General features: G+C 40.9%; 1 protein-coding gene across 2 annotated transcripts in view; it reads left to right on the top strand.

Moving 5' to 3' along the window:
• MOCOS (molybdenum cofactor sulfurase) overlaps nt 1-21,355 on the top strand; it is a 368,425-nt gene that overhangs the window by 39,368 nt on the left and 307,702 nt on the right. Inside the window, exons 2-3 of one of the 2 annotated variants that reach the window (XM_034761386.1) lie at nt 10,435-10,524; nt 15,390-15,456. In XM_034761386.1, the coding sequence (XP_034617277.1) occupies nt 10,435-10,524; nt 15,390-15,456 (157 nt within the window). Of the gene's footprint in view, nt 1-10,434; nt 10,525-15,389; nt 15,457-21,355 lie in introns of those variants that run through there. The other variant, XM_034761387.1, reaches the window with a different exon arrangement.

The raw sequence follows: 21,355 nt of genomic DNA, 5'->3' as shown, positions 1-21,355 counted from the left end.
GCAGCAGGCACGTGGCAGGGGAGCTGCATGCTAGGGATGTGAACCAGGTCAGGAGGAAGCAGAGGTGTCAGTTCAGATTCTGGTGGGGTGGGGAGCAACTTTAACTGTGATCCCAGGGGCTACTTAGGTACCTGAAAACTAGATTTTTTTGCAGATAATAACTTAGAAATTAGCAGACAGGAGCACCATATATAATTCCTATATAAAGAAAAAAACATATAGACAAACACCAATTAAAGCCATATTTTAAGTTTATATACACATTACATTTAGAATAATCAGGAGATAATACAGCAAGATATTCCCTATCCCAAGCCTTGAGATATCATTTCTGGAGCCTTAACACAAATATCAGAAACGCAAATTTGATCCTTTGTACACTATCTTTAGTAGAGATAAATAAAAATAAAAAAATCTGCTTACGTTCTCTAACAGACATACTTTGTGTCACTGCCATTAACTACTCTATTTTAGTCGATCGTTTTTTACTCCACTAAAAACATATTTAACTTAATTTTAACATACATGATTAAAGAACAGGAGCACTTGTGGCACCTTAGAGACTAACACATTTATTAGAGCATAAGCTTTCGTGGACTACAGCCCAGAAGTGGGCTGTAGTCCACGAAAGCTTATGCTCTAATAAATGTGTTAGTCTCTAAGGTGCTACAAGTGCTCCTGTTCTTTAATCATGTATGTTAAAATTAAGTTAAATATGTTTTTAGTGGAGTAAAAAACGATCGACTAAAATAGAGTAGTTAATGGCAGTGACACAAAGTATGTCTGTTAGAGAACGTAAGCAGATTTTTTTATTTTTATTTATCTCTACTAAAGATAGTGTACAAAGGATCAAATTTGCGTTTCTGATATTTGTGTTAAGGCTCCAGAAATGATATCTCAAGGCTTGGGATAGGGAATATCTTGCTGTATTATCTCCTGATTATTCTAAATGTAATGTGTATATAAACTTAAAATATGGCTTTAATTGGTGTTTGTCTATATGTTTTTTTCTTTATATAGGAATTATATATGGTGCTCCTGTCTGCTAATTTCTAAGTTATTATCTGCAAAAAAATCTAGTTTTCAGGTACCTAAGTAGCCCCTGGGATCACAGTTAAAGTTGCTCCCCACCCCACCAGAATCTGAACTGACACCTCTGCTTCCTCCTGACCTGGTTCACATCCCTAGCATGCAGCTCCCCTGCCACGTGCCTGCTGCTGCTGCACGTGCTCCGGCCCAGGCTGAGGATGCTTAGATTTGCAAATTGACTAGGGCTCAGGAGCCACAAAGACCCGCATCCATCCCCCTTCCCTCCCACTGCCTCCTCCAGCTGCTGCTAAGGATGGAGGACAGAGCACCAGTAACACCTCCTACAGCACCTGGGATCAGTTAGCCCTCTCTAGCACTGAGGCCCCTGCTCCAGACTGACCGCAGCGTGAGTTGTTATATTATGGCTCTGAGTCACCAAATCTTCCAAATATCTTACATTGCCATGTGCAAATGGTTAATTTTAAAATATAATACAATACATTATCCAATTTAAAGTAATTTGCTATTAGTATTATTTAACCAGTAATTTTTTCCCAGTAGTTGGCATTTGTTTATTGTTATTATTAGTTTATTTATTTAGTTATGGGCTTTTTTTCCTGTTGATTTTCAGTGAATAAATGTTGCACCAGTGAGCTGCCATAGATGAAGTTTAAAACCAATCTGTATATAATTTTTATTCTCCGTTTGAGGATAACATAGATAAAAACACACAGAGTTTAAGTGTGTATTGTTAAAAAAATAAATGTGTGCCCACAGGATGTATAGCACAGTCCCCCAATTTTCTGTCTAGCTCACCTCAGCTCCCCGCACCGGGAAGAGGCTGGAGCTGACCCCGTTGAAGGCTGCGTGTGTGTTGTGTTTGTATTTTAAATAATATGAAGAGTTGGGAGGGACAACAGAAAAATAACCCATGTTTTATCAAGAGAGATTAATTCCAGTGCATGAAGAGAACAGATAAGCAATAGAGACCAATAGAGACTGTTTCAAAGAACTCCATATATAGAATTCTTTTGCAAGTATATTGAGATGCAGGCATTTAACCATCAAAATAAACTTTTGTTAACCAATTTCCCAGAACTGGTAGTTAAAAATTAATCCTTTTGGAGAGACATATACAACAGCTTCATCTAGGATGTAGATTTCATCAAACAATCAATGCATTTCTGGAACAGTGACATAAATTACACTTTAAATATGCAGTGTTGTTTTCTTAGACCTGAAGAAGAGCTCTATGTCAGCGCAAAAGTTTGTCTCTCTCATGAACAAATGTTGGTCCCATAAAAGAAATTACCTCACTCACCTTCAATATACAATAGTTTTCATGTCAATTATATTCAATATGGTATTAAATTCCCCTCCACCCAGGTAAAACAGAGGGTCTCAATTCATATTATATTTTAACTTTCTTTCAATTGATGCTTTTAATAAACAATACAAATCTTCACTGTTGACAGATTGTGTACTGTGTACCACAGAGAATTAAAGAGATCTAAATTATCCAGTTTGTACTAACAAATCTGTTTGGTTAATGAGGTTATTTAATAAAGTTAAAATAGAAGATGTTATTGAGAAAGGGGAAAACTGCAAATAAAATAACATCTTTAGCTTTTGTATGACTCTTATGCATGTGGGACTAATGTTTCTGTCTAGAAATAAGCAAGTCTATTGAAATGAAAAGAGAGGAAAATAAAATGATCATATAATAAAGATTCTATTCACTTGTTGAATGCAATCTCAATTTACATAAAATTCTTCTTTCACTCAGTTAAGATTGAATATTAAATGCTGTTTACTGTCTTCAATTAATCAGCAAACATTAAAGATAAAAAGAAAGAAATGTTTAACAGTTAGTAATTTGTTTCAGTCTCAAGCGAACTTCCTGTAAACTGTTCCAAGAATGCATTCTGGGGTGAAACCCTGGGCTCCTTTGAAGTCAATGGCATTTTGCCATTGATTTTAATGGAGACAGGATTTCTGCCTCTATACTTAGCCACAGAATGAAACAAGCTTAAATACTCATTTCTGGGCACTACAAGGAACCTCTTGTAATATAATTTTGAGAGTGTTCTGCACAGGATGGGTTCTCCCTCTTGCCAGCAGGATCCCTTGTTTTACTAGTGTCCTAAGAGCCTGACTTCAGTAGGCTTCTTATTGTTCTCTGTGTAATGTATAGTTACGGTAATATTTGTACATTCGTAAATGGTCCTGTCAATGTGAGGATTCTCAAAGTGTTTTGCAAACTCTGGGCCATTTTTCCCAACAAATATGTATATCATACTGCAGTTAACATCAAGATAACACGGGTTGGGTGTAGGTATCTAGGGGCAGACTTTGACTTCATGTATTATCCTTCAAAACAGCAGCATAGGTCCCAACTCCCTGGGTGTTCCGGGGCTGGAGCACCAACGGGGAAAAAATAGTGGGTGCTCAGCACCCACCAGCCACAGCAATTCCCCGCCCGTGCTCATCAGCTGATTGGGGACTGCTGCCAAACAGCTGATTGGGCAGTGGTGACACTGCCAAACAGCTATTTGGCAGCTCAGAGAGGAGCTCGGGGTGGGGGGGGGCGGAGATCAGTGGGTGGGCAGGAGCCTTGTGGGGGGCGGAGTGAGGGCAGGAAGAGGTGGAGCTAAGGTGGGGCCTTGGGGGAAGGGGTGGAGTGAGGGTGGGGCCTCAGGGTGAAGTGGGGTTTGAACACCCCGGGAAAAAGGAAAAGTCAGCGCCTGTGACAGCAGCCATTTGACATCCTAAAATCTATTGCAATGTTATACAACAGGCTTGGAAGTGATGAACATCTTTCCTGTTTGAAAGGATTTTTAGGTAAACAGAATGGATATTTTTTATACATCACCTTGGGGGAAAAATAGAAAAATCTTCCCCAAAAGATGAGGTATTCAAATTTCCTGGCTGCCAAATTCCTATGCCTCTTTTTCTATATATCTATGTCAATTAATAATTATCTATCTGTGTTTTGATTTTAGTCCAGAAAATAACTCTGAGATACGCTTTTTGGGGGCAAAGATGGGAGGAGGGAAGTTAGAAGACTTTTCAGAAGTAAAAAAACAAGAAAGAGAGGGAAAAAAAATTTTTTTTCCCTGAAGCCCTCCAAAACATTTTTCCTGATTAACTTCAAATAATTAAAAAAAAATCTTTTTGGCTAGGGACTACGCATGAGAAATTTGAAGCAGAAAGTTAAAGGGATAAAGGGTGTCCAGATTGTTTTTATAATTGAAAGTATCTCACATCCTCACCTACTGAGTTACTGCTGTAGCACTATAGTAATATATATTTTTCAAGTGTCAAGGATTCCAGTTATGAGCTTAACTGAGCCTTAAATCCTTGTGGAAAGGAAAGACCTTTTAAAATACTTATTAAATGCTAATCTTAATCATATTCATCGTTATTAAAATTTGAAATAGGTTGAAATACTTAAATTACGTGAAATGAAAGACTAGCGATGGATCTGAGACACTCTGAAGAAATGGGAGAATAATTGCCAAAGATTAAGAAAGCAGAAATGGCCAAACAAGAAAAGACCTTAAAATGTCCAGTTAGATTATTTTTCATTAGAATAAGCTTTTCTTTCAAAATTTTACAGTAATTTAATAATAATAAAAAAGAGTTTAAAAATTAATTGAGACTTAAGTGCAACAAAGTAGGAAGAAATATTTAAATTCTTGTATTTGGGGTTGTTAAGGATGCTTCTAACTTTCCCATGCACACTGTTCAGGCCTTACTAATTCTTGAGACTGTTGATTAGTCAATAAGACTTGGGGCAACATTATTTATTTATATAATGGTAGTACCTATGAGTCCTGGTCATGGGCCAAGAACCCTGTTGTGCTGAGTGTGGTACAAACACAGAACAAGAAAATAATCCCTGCCCCAAAAGAGTTTACAATCTAAGTCTGGTTAAAATAAAAGAAATGGTATTAAAATAGGTTACTTTAATTTCAAAATGTAAAGAGATGATCAAAACTTTGTATATGTGCAGTACCCTCCTTCCTGGTCTACACTACAAACTTATGTTGGTATAACTACGTCGCTCAGGGGTCTGGAAAATCCACATTCCTGAGCGATGCAGTTATACCGACCGAACTTGCAGTGTGGTCAGCGCTATGTCGACAGGAAGGCTTCTCCCATCGGCATAGCTAATGCCTCTCAGGGAGGTGGGGTACTTACGCTGACAGGAGAAGCTCTCCCATTGGAGTAGATAGCATCTTCACTAAGGGTATGTCTACACTACGAGAGTAGTTCGATTTTACTTAAATCGAATTAGTGGAACCGATATTACAAAGTCGAACGTGTGTATCCACACTAAGTACAGTAATTCGACTTTGTGAGTCCACACTAACGGGGCAAGAGTCGACATTGGAAGCGGTGCACTGTGGGCAGCTATCCCACAGTTCCCGCAGTCCCCGCTGCCCATTGGAATTCTGGGTCGAGCCCCCAATGCCTGCTGGGGAAAAAAATGTGTCGAGAGTGGTTTTGGGTAACTGTCGTCATTTAACCGTCACTCCCGCCCTCCCTCCCTGAAAGCGCTGGTGGGCAATAAGTTTGCGCACTTTTCTGGTGAGTGACAGCACAGACGCCACAGCACTGCGAGCATGGAGCCTGCTGCAACCATCGCTGCAGTTATGGCCGTTGTCAACACCTCGCACCTTATCATCCACCTTTTTCAGAGGCAGATGCTGAGAAATCGGGCGAGGAGGCTACGGCAGCGCAGTGAGGACATTTAGTCTGAGAGTGGCACAGACCTCTTGCAAAGCACGGGACCCCGCGCCGTGGATATCATGGTGGCAATGGGTCATGTTGATGCTGTGGAACGGCGATTCTGGGCACGGGAAACAAGCACGGACTGGTGGGACCACATAGTGCTGCAGGTCTGGGATGAATCACAGTGTCTGCGAAACTTTCGCATGCGTAAGGGAACTTTCCTGGAACTTTGTGAGTTGCTGTCCCCTGCCCTGAAGCGCAAGGACACCTGGATGCGAGCAGCCCCGACTGTCCAGAAGCGAGTGGCCATAGCCCTCTGGAAGCTTGCAATGCCAGACAGCTACCGGTCAGTCGCGAACCACTTTGGCATGGGCAAATCTACCGTGGGGGTTGCTGTGATGCAAGTAGCCAACACAATCGTTGAGCTACTGCTCTCAAAGGTAGTGACCCTGGGAAACGTGCAGGTCATCACAGATGGCTTCACCGTGATGGGATTCCCAAACTGCGGTGGAGCTATAGATGGAACTCACATCCCTATCCTGGGACCGGAGCACCAGGCCAGCCAGTACATTAACAGAAAGGGCTACTTTTCAATGGTGCTGCAAGCACTGGTGGACCATAGGGGACGTTTTACCAACATCAACATCGGATGGCCGGGCAAGGTTCATGACGCTCGTGTTTTCAGGAACTCTGGTCTGTTTAGACGGCTGCAGGAAGGTATTTACTTCCCGGACCACAAAATAACTGTTGGGGATGTGGAGATGCCTATAGTGATCCTCGGGGACCCAGCCTACCCGATAATGCCCTGGCTCATGAAGCCCTATACAGGCGCCCTGGACAGTGAAAAAGAACTCTTCAACTACCGTCTGAGCAAGTGCAGAATCGTGGTGGAGTGTGCTTTTGGACATCTCAAGGGGAGATGGAGAAGCTTACTGACTCGCCCTGATCTCAGTGAAACCAATATCCCCATTGTTATTGCAGCTTGCTGTGTGCTCCACAATCTCTGTGAGAGCAAGGGGGAGACATTTATGGCAGGGTGGGAGGTTGAGGCACATCGCCTGGCTGCTGATTACGCCCAGCCAGACAGCCGGGCGATGAGAAGAGCCCAGCGGGACGCGCTGTGCATCCGGGAGGCTTTGAAAGCTAGATTCCACAGTGAGCAGGATAACCTGTGACTATTAAGTTTGTTTAAAGAGAAGCTGAACCTGCCCCTGTTTCTTTACCCACTTAATGTTGACTATCCTCTCCAGTTACATACCCCCTTCACCCCGTTGCCCCCCTTCCAACACACCTTTAAAAATAAAATAAATGGAACTTTGTTCATTAACACCATTTTCTTTATTAAGGGTTTCGTGGTAAAGGGTTGAAACTGGGACGCAGACTGTGGTGGGGAGTGGGTGTAGTGATGGAAAGGACGCTTCTAAACTCAAGGAATGACAGGCTCCTGCTCCTAGAGCGGTCCGCAGTGGTGGACTGGTTGTTTCAACAGAGCCTGCCACCCCTCCTTTTTGGGACTCTGTGTGTGGGGGCTATGTGACTTTGTGGCGGGGGGAGGACGGTTACAGATCCCCTGCTGCGTGGCTCTGTCATCCAGGCTAAGGACCGCTGCATAAGATCTGTAACCGCCCTCCCCTGCCACAAACTCACATAGCCCCCCACACACAGAACATGAAAACCACCTCCCAGACTGACCAGGGTGCCTAGTGACTGCAATGTGTGTGTGACCTGCTGCTGAACCTGCCCCCGAGTCTGTACCCTGGTAAAGGTGACTGTCCTCTCCAATTACCAACCCCCTTTTCCCCCTTCAAACACACTCTCCTCTAAAAGAACCTGACGGAAATAGTAATTAACAGAAACTTATTTTTTATTAACAACTACACAGTTAGGAGATGACACTGGGACGGGGGCTTGGGTGAGGTGCTTTTGGAGTGAAGGAAAGGACTTATCAAAACTTTGGGAATGAGAGCCATCTGGTACTTGAGCAGTCTGCAGGGGTGGAGTGACTGTTTTCACGGCCCCTGCCGCCCCTCCTTCTTGGGACTTTGGGTGAGGGGGGGATGGGACTTTGTGGAGGTGGAGGGCGGTTAGAGAGAGACTGCAGCGGGGCTCTGACCTCCTGCCTCCGGTCCTGAAGAACATCTACAAGGCGCCGGAGCGTGTCTGTTTGCTCCCTCATTAGTCCAAGCAGTGTTTGAGTCACCTGCTGGTCTTCCTGCCGCCACCTGTCCTCCCGTTCGCTGTGTGCTCGCTGGTATTGCGACATGTTCTCCCTCCACTGGGTCTGCTGTGCTGCCTCGGCTCGGGAGCAGCCCATATGTTCGGAGAACATCTCGTCCCGTGTCCTTCTCTTTCAGTGCCTAATCTGCGCCAGCCTCTGGGAGGGGGATGCTGGGGTAGGTCGGGAGACACTTGCAGCTGTGGGATGGGAAAAAGGGAGTGAATTCCTCACAAAGATAATTTGTTGTGAACAATGAACATAGTCTTTCTCTGTGAACAAGACCATGTACAGCACCTATCACATACGCACTCAGGACAAGGTTGAATTTTCGGCCTTCGCATTCAGTGCCTGGGGTCTTGGAGTACAGATCACCCAAGCAGGGCAGGACGGTGGAATTCGGGTAGCAGGCGGACATGGTAAGCCGTAGACTTTTGGCTGCTGAAAGCTTAATTTATAGTAGTGCCCTCCTTTGATGTTCAAAGCAATGCCCCTAGTGTTGGCCAGTTCCTGCTGCCGGCAATCCGGCCAGCATGAACTCTGCCCCTGTCCCACCCTCCTCACGGCTGTCCCCAGGAAAGATCCCTGTATGCTGCCCCTGTCCCGCCTCCACCGCGTGGCTGTAAACCACCAGTTACAGTTATGTAAAGGAACAGGCAATCAGTCCCAATACTAATATTCCCCTAATTTAAAACAGGTCACCATGAGTGATATCACTCTGATGAGGATTTCGGACACAGAGAAAGACCGCATGCTGCATGAATGCCAGCAAAAACCAGGGCCGTATGCGGCCATGCTGTGCGAGGCACTGATCCCGGAGTACTTGCTGCTACCCTGGCGCAGAAAAGTTTCTACCATGGAGGACGCAATAAGGCCGCTCTCTCCAGGAACCTAATGCAAAGGCTTTCAAATTACCTCCAGGAGAGCTTCGTGGAGATGTCCCAGGAGGATTTCTGCTCTATCCCCGGATATATTGACAGAATTTTCCAGTAGCTGCACTGGCAAGGACTAAAAAGTAGAGTGCCTAGGGCAAAGTAATCATGCAAAACTGGACATTTTGAGATACTTTTGCAGTAGTTGCACTGGCAAGGCCAAAAAATAAAGTGCCTAGGGCAAAGTAATAATGAAAAACCTATTGTTAATATTCCATTCCTGTTCTGATCAAAATAAATGTTTACATGTTTAAAACACTTACCGACTGATCCTTCCCCTGATTCAGGGTCAGGGTTAACGCCTTGGGAGGGTTAGTAAGGGATCTCCGTGATGGTGATGAAGAGATCCTGGCTGTCGGGGAAATCAGTGTTGTATGCGCTGTCGACTGCCTCGTCCTCCTCATCTCCTTCCTCATCTTCCCCGCGAACATCTCCAAGGAAGCAGCCGTCGATAATACCCCATCATCAGAGTCCACGGTCAGTGGCGGGGTAGTGGTGGCGGCCACACCTATAATGGAATGCAGTGCTTCGTAGAAACAGCATGTCTGGGGCTGAGATCCAGAGTGTCCATTTGCCGCTTTGGTCTTCTGGTACCCTTGTCTCAGCTCCTTGATTTTCACGCGGCACTGTGTTGCATCCCGGCTGTATCCTCTCTTTTTCATGGCTTTGGAGATTTTCTCATAGATCTTCGCATTCCATTTTTTCGATCGCAGCTCCAAAAGCACGGACTCATCGCCCCACACAGCGATCAGATCCAAGACTTCCCGATCAGTCCATGCTGGGACTCTCTTTCTATTCTGCAATTGCATGGTCACCTCTGCTGGAGAGCTCTGCATCGTTGCCAGTGCTGCTGAGCGATGTCCAAACAGGAAATGAGATTCAAACTGGCCAGACAGGAAAAGGAATTAAAATTTTCCCGGGGCTTTTCCTGTGTGGCTGGTCAGAGCATCCAAACTCGGACTGCTGTCCAGAGCGTCAACAGAGTGGTGCACTGTGGGATAGCTCCCGAAGCTATTAGCGTCAAATTCCATCCACACCTACCATAATTCGACATGGCCATGTCGAATTTAGTTCTACTCCCCTCTTCGGGGAGGAGTACAGAAATCGATTTAAAGAGACCTCTATGTCGAACTAAATAGCTTCGTTGCGTGGATGGGTGCAGGGTTATTTCGATTTAACACTGCTAAATTTGACATAACCTCCTAGTGTAGACCAGGCCTTAGTGATGCAGCTACACCACTGCTGCAGTGCTGTAAGTAGACAAACCCTCCTGTATTTTGCTGCTTATGAGCTAAAAACTTATTGAGGAAGCACTTAGTGATGGCTGCGACACAAACTCCTTAGAGAAATAAAAAGCCATACCTATGAGCTTTTGGACAAAATGGACTTGCCATGGTATATACTGTAGTTTTTTAATTTGCTCAAGTGACTTGTGCTTCACTTTGGTAAACCTAGTCTCTATGGGAGGTTAGAATTTAATATTAAGAAGCTTAATATTTTTATTGTACTTTTTTATTTTAGGAATGACATACCTTGACCATGCAGGCACAGCACTTTTCCCACAGAGTCTTCTTAAGGAGTTTACTGATGATCTCAGTAAAAATATTTATGGTAAGTACCAAGCAACTTTCTCATTGTTTTCTGAGATTTAATCTAAATAGGCTAGCATCATATGTACTTACATTCTTTATACTGCAGTGGTCACGTGACAAATATGATGGTCTTTGTCATAGTTTGGGACAACTGCACCTCCTCAACCATCACCTCTATTGGGCAGAGACACGCGTCTCACTCCTTCCTGACCAGGTTTTTTTTCCAGACTGCACAGTTCCCGCTCTACACTATGATATTCCCAGCAAGCCAGATCACCTAAACAGGCCAGCATCTCTGTTTTGCTTTCTCTCCAGAGGCTATGAACAGTGTAATTGCCACAGTTATAAGTTACCACATACCTCTTTATAAGCAAGCACATTTATTCTTAAGGTGAAAGCATTACAGAGAAAACATTAAAAACAATAAAAAAACATACATGTATGCTAAAAAGCTTGCCAGATATCACCCCAACTCCAACTTCAGGCTCTGGTAGGTATCATTCCTTCAAAACCCACAACTGGGTTTTCCCTGTGGTTAGGAGTTCATCACAGTCTCAGATTCAGAACTAGAACCACCATGAATTGTTCAGTCTTTTCTTTATATGGCTTGGGCCTTTGATCTTGGCCAGCAAACAGTGGCCTGCTCCTCCAGCTTCAAAAGGCTGGGTTTTGGCATAACCAGAGGTGTAGAATTCCCATTCCCTCCTAGATATTCCTCAGACAAACTACTTCATACTTTTTGTTCTAAACATCCATTCTTGCCGGTCACTTTCTTCCGTATAGTCCTTTGAACCCCCAGATCTCACATCTATCTCCTGACTTGAGAGGTGACATACAATCCAGGCTCACAATAATACATAAACCATTAATTTAATATAATGGACCCCAAAGATACTTACACTTAATTCAGTGAGGTCTTCCAAGGATATTGCAGGAAATTGCCACATCTGTCAGTCATATCTTGACTTTATTCCCAGCTCTGTCACTAGCTCACTAAGTAACCCTGAGAAAGGCGCATAAACTCTCCAGGCCATCTTGTTCTGACATGCTGAGGGGTCCTCTATACACAGTTTTTTGCCTTGTTTCACGTGCAGGGGGAGGCAAGTCAGTCTTCTTTGTGGGTATCTCAGCAGGTTCAGGACTGGCATGGGAGGAATGGGCAGGAACTGGGCTGCCAGAAAGTGAGTAGCCTCATCTTGGGTGGACCCTTTGTTTCTGGTATGTGCTCCCTGCAGCTCTGAGCAAATGATTGCTGGCTTGGGAACTAGCCATTACCCTTTAACCAAAAAGCCATATTCTTTAAGGCAAGGGACACACATCAACATATTTGTGGGGTGTAATGCTGAGGTCACCTGTGTGCAGGGCCGGATTTAGGGGCAGGCGACCAAGGTGACTACCTGGGGTGCCGGGCTTGGGGGGCGCTAGGCTCAGGGTGCTGTTTTTGTTGTTAGCGACAAAAGGGAAAATAGAACGTTCAAAGTAAATGTTTCAGATATATTAATGTTTTGAATGAGAATAAAATAAAGCCTCTGGACTGCCGTGGCCACGGTTACGACAATGGCATAAACATGAAGGGAAGAAACAGTGGCATCCAGGCAAGGATCCTTGCACTGAATCCAAGAGCTTTCTTCCTGCCTTGTGGCTGCCACTCCCTCAACATGGCAGCATCATCTTCTTTAGATACAGTATCTCTCTTCGGAGTACTGCAAAGGATATACATCCTGTTTTCAGCATCAACTCTCAGGACTAAGATCCTCATGGATAATGTTACAAATCTGACTATGAAGCTGCTAAGTGACAATTGCTGGGAGAGCTGCATTGAAAGCATAAGGCTAGTGAGGTACCAAATGACTGAGGTTTACAATGCCCTAATGGAACTGGTGCAGGTGAATAAAGTCGAGGCTGGAATCTGACATGAGGCGCAAAGCCTGGCAAACCAGATCACTGACTTCACATTTCTGGTCTCAATTGTGGTTTGGCTCAATAGTCTGTTCCAAGTAAACATTGTAAGCAAAGCATTACAAACTCCGTTGATGGACATCACAACCACTACTATCTTGATGAGAAGCTGCCTTGATTTCGTTGTGGCCCACAGAGAAATGAATTTGAAGATGCCATTACTGCTGCCAAAGAAATGGTGGAAAACTTAGGAGTTGAGCCTGCCTTCAAGGAAACTCATATTCATCATCAGAAGAGACAGTTTGGTTACGAGAGCAGAGATGAGGTGATGGAAAGTTCGGAAGAAAAATTCAAGAGGGAGGTTTTTTTGCTCTCTTATTTTGCTCGAATATCCATCAACGAAAGATTTGGTCAAATGAAGCACCACAAAAAGACCTGAATTTTTTTGTATGATGACCTTAGTAAGCTGCTGACGGACAGGAAAACACTCTTGAACAATTGTACAGAACTCCACCGGATGCTGACACATAGGGAATGTTCAGACGTCAATGATAAAGACCTGTATGTTGAATTGGACAACATCCATCACATTCTGCAATGTGGAAGCACTCTCTATTCCAAGTTCTCCAATTCATTCATGAGATGAAGGACACTTTTCCTAATGTGTGGATAGCTTTGAGAATTCTTCTGATGGTGCTGGTCTCAGTCGCGAATGGTGAATGCACCTTTTCGAAGCTCAGGTTCATTAAAACATATCTTCAATTGATGATGGCCAATGAGAGACGGACATCACTTGCTATTTTATCACTTGAAAGTGCAATTGGCCAGTCTTGGGATCTCTCTGACACTGTGCTTCAGTTCGTGAGGGTAAAGGGGAGAAAAGTTACCTTTTGAACTAAAGGACTAGGGTTAATATTCTAAGACTATCACCTACTGTAACACTATTTAATACTGGTCCACTCAATGTTGGTGCACAGTTCAATTTCTTGATGTTAGTACATTTCAGTTATTCTTAACATTAAAAAAATTCTATAAGTTTAGAGGAAATGAATTATTTTATTTGCTTATATTTGGCATGAATAAATACAGATTTACAGATCCTAGTGTGCAAATGTATCATTTTCTATGACAGGGATAAATCATGCATGCAAACTGTGCATCAAAGTTGCAGAATGGGCTACAAATCTAATAAAAAAGAAGATATTCAAAAGTTTATCAAATGGAGGGAGAGAACTGAAGACATTCCTCGCCTGGGCTGCCATTTGGTCCAGGACTGGACCTGCCTGTGTGCCACAGATGGATTCTGGCTGGTGCTTATTTTGTATACAACTGTTTCCTCTCCTTCTCCATTGCCATGCCAGGGCAGCAGAGGACAGAATTTAGAATGCAGCTAAGTTCCACTAAGACTTAGAAATAATTCCTAGTGTAGAGGTTTTAGCTTGAAATGTAGACCGATGAGTGAGTATTATAATAGTATAAGTTGATTTGATCTTAGCAATGTGCTTTATTTCAGAATTTTTTATTCAAGTGCATATTAGTGATATTAAAATTAATGTTCTGTCACTATAGTCATTATAAAGCCTAATATTTGTAGTCTAATCTCAGCTATTTCAAATAACATTGAGCTGAAATCTGATATATAAATTACTGTCCCCGATGGAAATTTTAAAAATATTTCTGTTAAATTAGTGAGTCAGTCTAATGCTCATGCATGTGAAGTAACATCTTAATCCAGAACTTTATAGGATCTGCAGTGCTATGGAAGAATGAGCTAAATCCTAATATTTTTTCCCCTTTTCATCAAAATTGTCAATTAAATTTCAATTACAGGGCCAATTTCTCTCTCCAGTTACACCTGTGAACCTCATGTAGTGCTGCTGGGTGACACAGGTGTAAAGAAGAACAGTATTAAAAGACACTGATGTAAGTAAGTAAGGGTAGACCTTGTTTGCAGATCTTAATTTTTGGTGATTATTCACAGCTCTAAAGGACCACAACTTGCTGAAAGCTTGTAAATTGAGCAGACTCTATTTGGAAATCACTGAGCTACAACAAATATGAGAGCCCCTGGAACCTATTTTAGAGTCCATTTTCACAATGAAACTTCACTTTAAGATAGAACGGTATTATTCTGTTTAAGGTCTCTACTCTAATCCCTGCAACAGTAAGAAACCCAGTGATTTTAGAAACTATGTAAAATAGTTAAGACCATGCACTTTTACTGCAAAAATTATATGGATCTAACAATTTAACTTTTTAAATTTTATTTCTCAAATGTTTAGTCATTAGGTGAATGTAAGTGCTTATTAACATGAAAGAGTGATGTGCTTGCCTTGAGGTCCACATACTCTTTCTCATAGAGATCTACCACATTAACTTCAGTGAAATCTTATTGCCTCTCTGTTATTTAATTTCTGAACAAACCCTGCCAGTTTGTTTTGAATTGTGTGAAGCTGGCTGATAATATTGCGATGGAGTGGATATCCACTAAGACCTGCAGTCAAACCACAAAAATTATTTCCATTTAAAACATAGGATAGATTAAACCCAGCTGACGAAAAATTAATTGGTTGTCACTTCAACATACCATACCTTTTAACCCTCCGTTATTGGCTTCGTAACTGATGTGTGTGTGTGTGTGTGTGTGTGTGTGTGTGTATTTATTACACATGCATACTCTATAGCTTCCTTCTAGCGGAATAGTAGACAGTTGTAATTTCCTTCTAATGGAACTCTCTTAATATTAGTAATTGATCTAATTGTATCTGCCAGCTGAAGTTTCAAGGTCTGTCATAATTGCTTTCTTCTGTTATATGTCTCTCCTCTTGACTAACTACTCTAAGAAGCTTCAGGGCAGCACTGTGAAATATTCATTAAATCTCTTTTTGTCATCTTTTCACTGGCTTGGTCTAGTACTTCGATAAAGAAAAAAAATATTAACAAAACTGATTAATGATTGTCTTCCATGTCTTTGTTGTCTCCTAGGCAACCCTCATAGTCAGAACATCAGCAGCAAGCTGACATACGACACTATTGAGCATGTCCGATACAGGTAGAATAATCTTTATTTTATTTTGCATTTTGGTTTCCAATGTACTGTTTGGATTATTCCTTGGAGTTAGCCGTTTTTGTGGATTTTTCGTTGCATGTGATAGTACATCTAATTTATAAATTCCATGAGACATTCGTCAAGCTCTTGTTGGAGGGATTAGGAGATCACCAATGCTTTCCCCCCCACTGTCAATATCACACCTTTATTTATGTAACTACATGATAATGGAGCCTGAGCCTGCAGTTGCATTAGGATGTAAGGGCTGAAACCTTAACCCCATTTTGGTCATAATGATTAAGAAGAAGGTGTGAGAGTGCAAGGTCATGGTTCAAATGCAGGAGGCATGCTAAAAATGACCTAATAGACTGCAGGAATTCGTACGTTACTTTTACAGAAATTACTAAACTACTTTATATATATCTTAAAGTAGTTTTAGTTTTAAGGAGAACAAAGAATATTAAATGAAGACTGTGAGATACTGAGTGTAAGTGCTTTTTGTTCTGGTTTAGAGGGGGAGCTCAAACATAAGACCATTCCTGTCTCCAAATAATTCTGAGATAGGTATGCCAAGAATTTTCTTTTAGCCATTAACTTACCAAAATAGAGGGAAGCTGGGATTAGTTTAGCCAGTCATTGATTTTAATTGTTGGCACTGGCAACTATAAAATTAAGGTATGTATGTAACTAAGTATAAAAAACTTTCATAGTAGTATAACAGTATGCTCTGGGCCTTTGCCTTTAGTGCACGGTTTGCCCAAAGCACAGAGGTCTTGGCCCTTATTCTGTATAGCATCTTTCTTACAAACTATGGTGTATCCCAAAGCACTTTACAGAATTCAAATCCATAAAGCCATACCACTGTGATGTTTGAAAGTGTTCTAATTCTGAATCAACAAAATCTGCAATTTATTCTTTTCCTCTTTGATCTCATAATGGAGATTTACAAAAGTATAAGTCTGACAAGACTGTTCTGAAGAGATTGCAGTCCATGACCCAAATCCTGCTTGCTTTACTTTCTGAAAATGTAGCCTTTGCTTATACCTGCCACAGCGTCTGTCCAATGGGATGCAGGATTATAATCTATTAAATTAGGGCCAACATGAAATAAATTAGACTAGTTAAGTGAGTAATGATTATTCACAGGCGTAAGGGTTCCATATCAGGCCCATAGATTGCAACGCCCATAACACTGTCCAGTCCCTGTAGTAAGAAGCAGAGTTTTACAGAGATTATGGGCTTCCATGGGGACTAATTTCCACAACAATTGCTAATTCACCTCTAGTTTTCCTAGCACTGATTTTGTGAGGCACATTCAGTTCCGCTACACATTTGTGTGTGAAGCAGTCTCTCTAACATGTTCAGCTCAGATCTGTAGCTGCTGACTTATAAAGAATCATTTCACAATTAAACCGTTAGGGCTAGATTGTGATTCCCTTACATACACTGTAGTAGTACCTTATGTGGCAAGAAGTCTCATTGACTTCAGTGGGATTACTCAAACTGTAAGGTACTGTTCAACATAGGTGAGGGTAACAGGCTAACCCTTAATAACTGCTTTAAGACCATTTTTGAAATAGCCAGTGCATTATCTAGAGTCATGGCTTCATAATATATTGTATATGGGGGGGAAGAGTGATGGTATCTTAAAGTTCTGCTAATATTTGGGGGGAGTGGGCAGATTGCTTCAAATTTCCATATGTTTGTTATATATTCTACCATACTTTTAATTTCCACTGATTAATAGAGGATTATATAATCCACTCTTTCATGTTCCTTTTTAACTGATCTCCTCTCATGCAAGCATACCTGAAGATGTACTTTACTATAGTTTCTAGAAATATTGTAGTGCCCAATTATTATTATTTTATTTTATTATTATAGGGTAAGAAAGAATGACTTTCAAATTAATGCTTGTATGGATTTCTCTAAAAGAAACTAGCATTTTCAGCTAGATTTATTTTGGACCTTGATTTGGAAGAGTATAATGATTTTGTGTGTGCGCAAAGAACAGCAGGAAAGAAGTTTAGAAGCATCTTAGTAAAAACAGCCCGTGCCCTTCTGCCCCCACACAGACATGTACTGTACTACACCTAATAGGCTTTGTCAGCCAGACAGACTGTTAGAAAGTTGATCATTATTTCTCAATAAAAGTTTGAAAAGCACAATCATCAAAACAGCTTATTCATAAAGGTTCAGAAAAAAAGAGTGCAATAAAAGAACCCTCCGTAAATCAGCTATCAAAAAAGCAATAAAAATACAGTTTAAAAAATCTGTACTTTCATGACATTGCTTGTTTTTGATTAGTTGCAATGTGACAAGATGAGGAGGCAGGCAGCTCTATTCTGCATCACAGCCACCATCTTTGATTTCCTCAGTAGAGGAAAAAAATCCAGCTGGCAGATTTAGATGTTTGAAAATGCTTGTTTGCTTTTAAATCTGCTGTTTGAGCAGAAACTATGCTTAGAGAATGGCTTTTAGAAAAGTTCGCAATATTCTGACATAACCAGAATGGGGCAGCCATTTTAGATTTTTTTTTTCTCTCTGACAGAGGATCCAAGCAAGTATGTTAAAACAGAAATTAAATGTTTACGTTTTACGTTAACGGGATATATGTTTTGCTCCAATAACATACAAATTGTTCCATAATACAGAACTATATGACTTGATCGCTCCTCAAACTTTGTCAGCTACAGGACATTCTTGGAGTATAGACTTGCATTCTATTAACATTAGAGCTTAAATATTGGAAGCTGTAGAATATTTTTGAATTTACAAAATTTCAACAAATGTTTCACAAAAATTGCTTGCTGTTTTTCAACCAGGTCTATTAAATAAAACAGAGTAAAAATAATAATGATTCATTCTTTATAACAGCATCAACATTTGTCTTGGATACCTTTTTCCTGCTTGAAAATGATTATCTATTGATAAATCTCTTAAATATTAAGTATACTCTATATACTAAGTGACAATATTGCAAACAGACACCTAGCTAATGATGCTATTATGTTTATCTCATGACAGTCTTAAATAAATGCTAAAAGTACCTTAGTGTACTTAACTGATGTCTTGTGCACTGGAAGCATGCTCCTTTCTGTTGTTCATCCATGATATGGAAATACCATCACTACAGTTTCTTTCATGAAGGCTAAAGAGTATGACTGTAATTCACACCTCTGGTGCTGTATAAATAATACCCGAGTTTGCAAGTTCAACAGTTGTTACATTGTTTTTAGTTAGTTGTTTTGTTTCTCATACAGGCATTTTAAAATATTTGCTTTCTGAATATTTTAAAACAGTTGCTCTTTTAGATCTTGAACTTGCGGTCTCAGACGTTGCATCACTGTTCTCTCGCCATTAAATCAGACAACTGCATGAGAGGATGTTATTCTTTTTCTATATCTATGTAATGTATTAAAATATAGGGTCAAATCATCAGCTAATGTAAGTTGACATATCACCATTGAATTCAATTGAACTAGGATAGTTTATGCCATCAAGGGCCTGGCTGTAAATTAAAAAAACAAACACAAGAATCTAAATATGAAAAAAATCAAGAAATTCCCCAGCAAAGGTTTCAACACCAAACTTGGATCTCATCCAAGACAATAAATAGTACAGAATGGAGTGGGATCCAGAGAATGATTCTGCTCTGATTGAAGTCAATGGGATTTTTGCCATTGAGATAAAGGGGAACATGTTTGGGTCCAGATCTAGACCAATATACTTTTCATGACGGCTGCTCTCAGCTGAAAAGAACTCAGTAACTTTTTTTATAGGTCTACAGAAACTACAGGAGAAGAATAATCTCTCTTGCCTGGGAATACTAATTGAAAATGTGAAAGAAGAGTAAAATTAATGTAAATGGTTAAATTTAGTTATTACTGATGAAAATGGTGTGCCTCTGTAGCAATATATACAGTTAGGTATTATTGGGTTTTGCCAAGAAAATAGCCTTACATATTTTTTGGATAATTTCTCTATAGTGTATTTCAATAAACCATTTAGCAACATGCAGAGCTTTAGTTTGCTACCCTGTACGGACAGCATACATTATTTATCAAATAAAAGATGGTGAGTTTCAAAGCCAGATTTATTTTTAAAAATAGTTATTGTGGGTTCTGGAATATGATACACGATCAGAAATCTTTCTGTACCATAGTTCTCCAGTGCTAAGCAATCTGTGTCAGAAAACAGCAATGTTGGAATGGTTACATACATGGAAATTGCTTGACCTTTCATACACAGTAAGAAACAGCAGATACAGTATCTTCTTAGTATTGATTTGTCCTTTCTAAAGGTCACTAACTGGAGACTGTATGGATGAGTGAAATCTAAGCATCACATTCTGCCCTTCCTAATGGTGCACACCTGCGTGGAAACCTTGTTTAAAAATCAGGGTGACTCAATTCTTTTACAATACTGGGTTTATAAAATGTTTCTTTTGCAAGTGCTGCTTCCTTCGGTCCACCTGGCCATACTGAAGTAACAGCACTTCTATTATTCAGTAAGGAGAAAAATGCTACATGTTTAAAGAGCTAAGGGTTCCATACTACTCAGTGAGTTAGGAGAGTGGAAACACCTGAAGTTCCCTGAAATTCTTCCATCTGGAGGGGTTTTCTTCCTTACCCCAGCCTGCTGAACCAGCCACTTGCAAGCTTTGCACATTTAAAGTGGTGCATATTCAACTCAACATTAATGTCAAAAGTCAAGCCAATAGAAGCTATATTCAGTATGATGTTTGTCAGTAAGGTACATTTTGATGTCCTTAGCAATACAGGGTAATTAAGAGGAAAAAGAACAATTTTGGGGGTGAGGGACTCATTTTTGTGCAGAGTTTAAATAATATCAGTCTTTCACAGGCATGCACAGAAGTGATCTCAAGTGTACATGGAGATGTCTTATGCACTGTTGTCATAGCTGTGTTGGTCCCAGGATAGTAGAGGGACAAGGTGGATGAGGTAATACCTTTCATTGGACCAACTTCTGTTGCTGAGAGAGACAAGCTTTCGAGCTTACACAGAGCTCTTCTTCAGGTCTGGGAAATGTAGCATGCACATAGGAGAGTGGAAAAAGCCGTTGTGCCCATATAGACTGACCCCGTGACCAGTGGCCTGAATTCATGTTCCATAACACGTTGAGTGACAACAAAATGGTGATGTAAACCATTCTGTTCAACAAAGCCACACTTTCAATTTTCCCTCCACAACAAGCAGCCTTTCACCTATTCGCTGAAACATATTTTTTCTAAATACTAAAGAGGAATTCCCATGGGAGTTAGGCACCTAAATACTTTTGAGGATTTGGGCCTCAGTTTTGCAAACACTTGTCTCTGTGATTCATTTCTTTGGGGACTGCTCATCATTGCGAATACTGAACTGGCTAGTAAAAGTTTGCAGGCAGGCCAACAGGTACCATTCTACAGGAATAAACTGGCAGACCAACCCATTATGCTTGGAATTACATTCACTTGCAACGTCGGAGCTAGTGAAACACCTCTTTATTCCACTTTGTTAGCTTAGCTCCTGGACTTTCATCTCTGTGGTGATAAATTCATTAACTGCTTACTTGATAAGTAGGAGCTTTAGGAAGTAATGTGTTAATGTTCTCTTTTATTCATCTGCTAGCAAGCTTTATGGCATCTGCACTCCCTATAAAGAGAATGTGATAAACAACATCTAAACATTCATAATGTTTCTGTCTTGGCATGCTAAGAAATCCCAGTTACATAATCTGAAATGCTAAATGTTATTTAAAAAAATAAGCAGTGAAATATGTAAAATATTATAAAATCTGGAGTCTGCACCTGATAACATTTTGCAACACACACAGGGTCAATTTTTTTATGGATTTATTCAGACAAATCTCCAATTGATTATAACCAGAGATTTACTTACAT

The sequence above is a fragment of the Trachemys scripta genome, chromosome 2 (assembly GCF_013100865.1).
Source record: "Trachemys scripta elegans isolate TJP31775 chromosome 2, CAS_Tse_1.0, whole genome shotgun sequence".
Classification (NCBI taxonomy): Eukaryota; Metazoa; Chordata; order Testudines; family Emydidae; genus Trachemys; species Trachemys scripta.
Note: the sequence above shows the minus strand (reverse complement) of the source record. Positions and strands in the feature narration are given on the sequence as shown.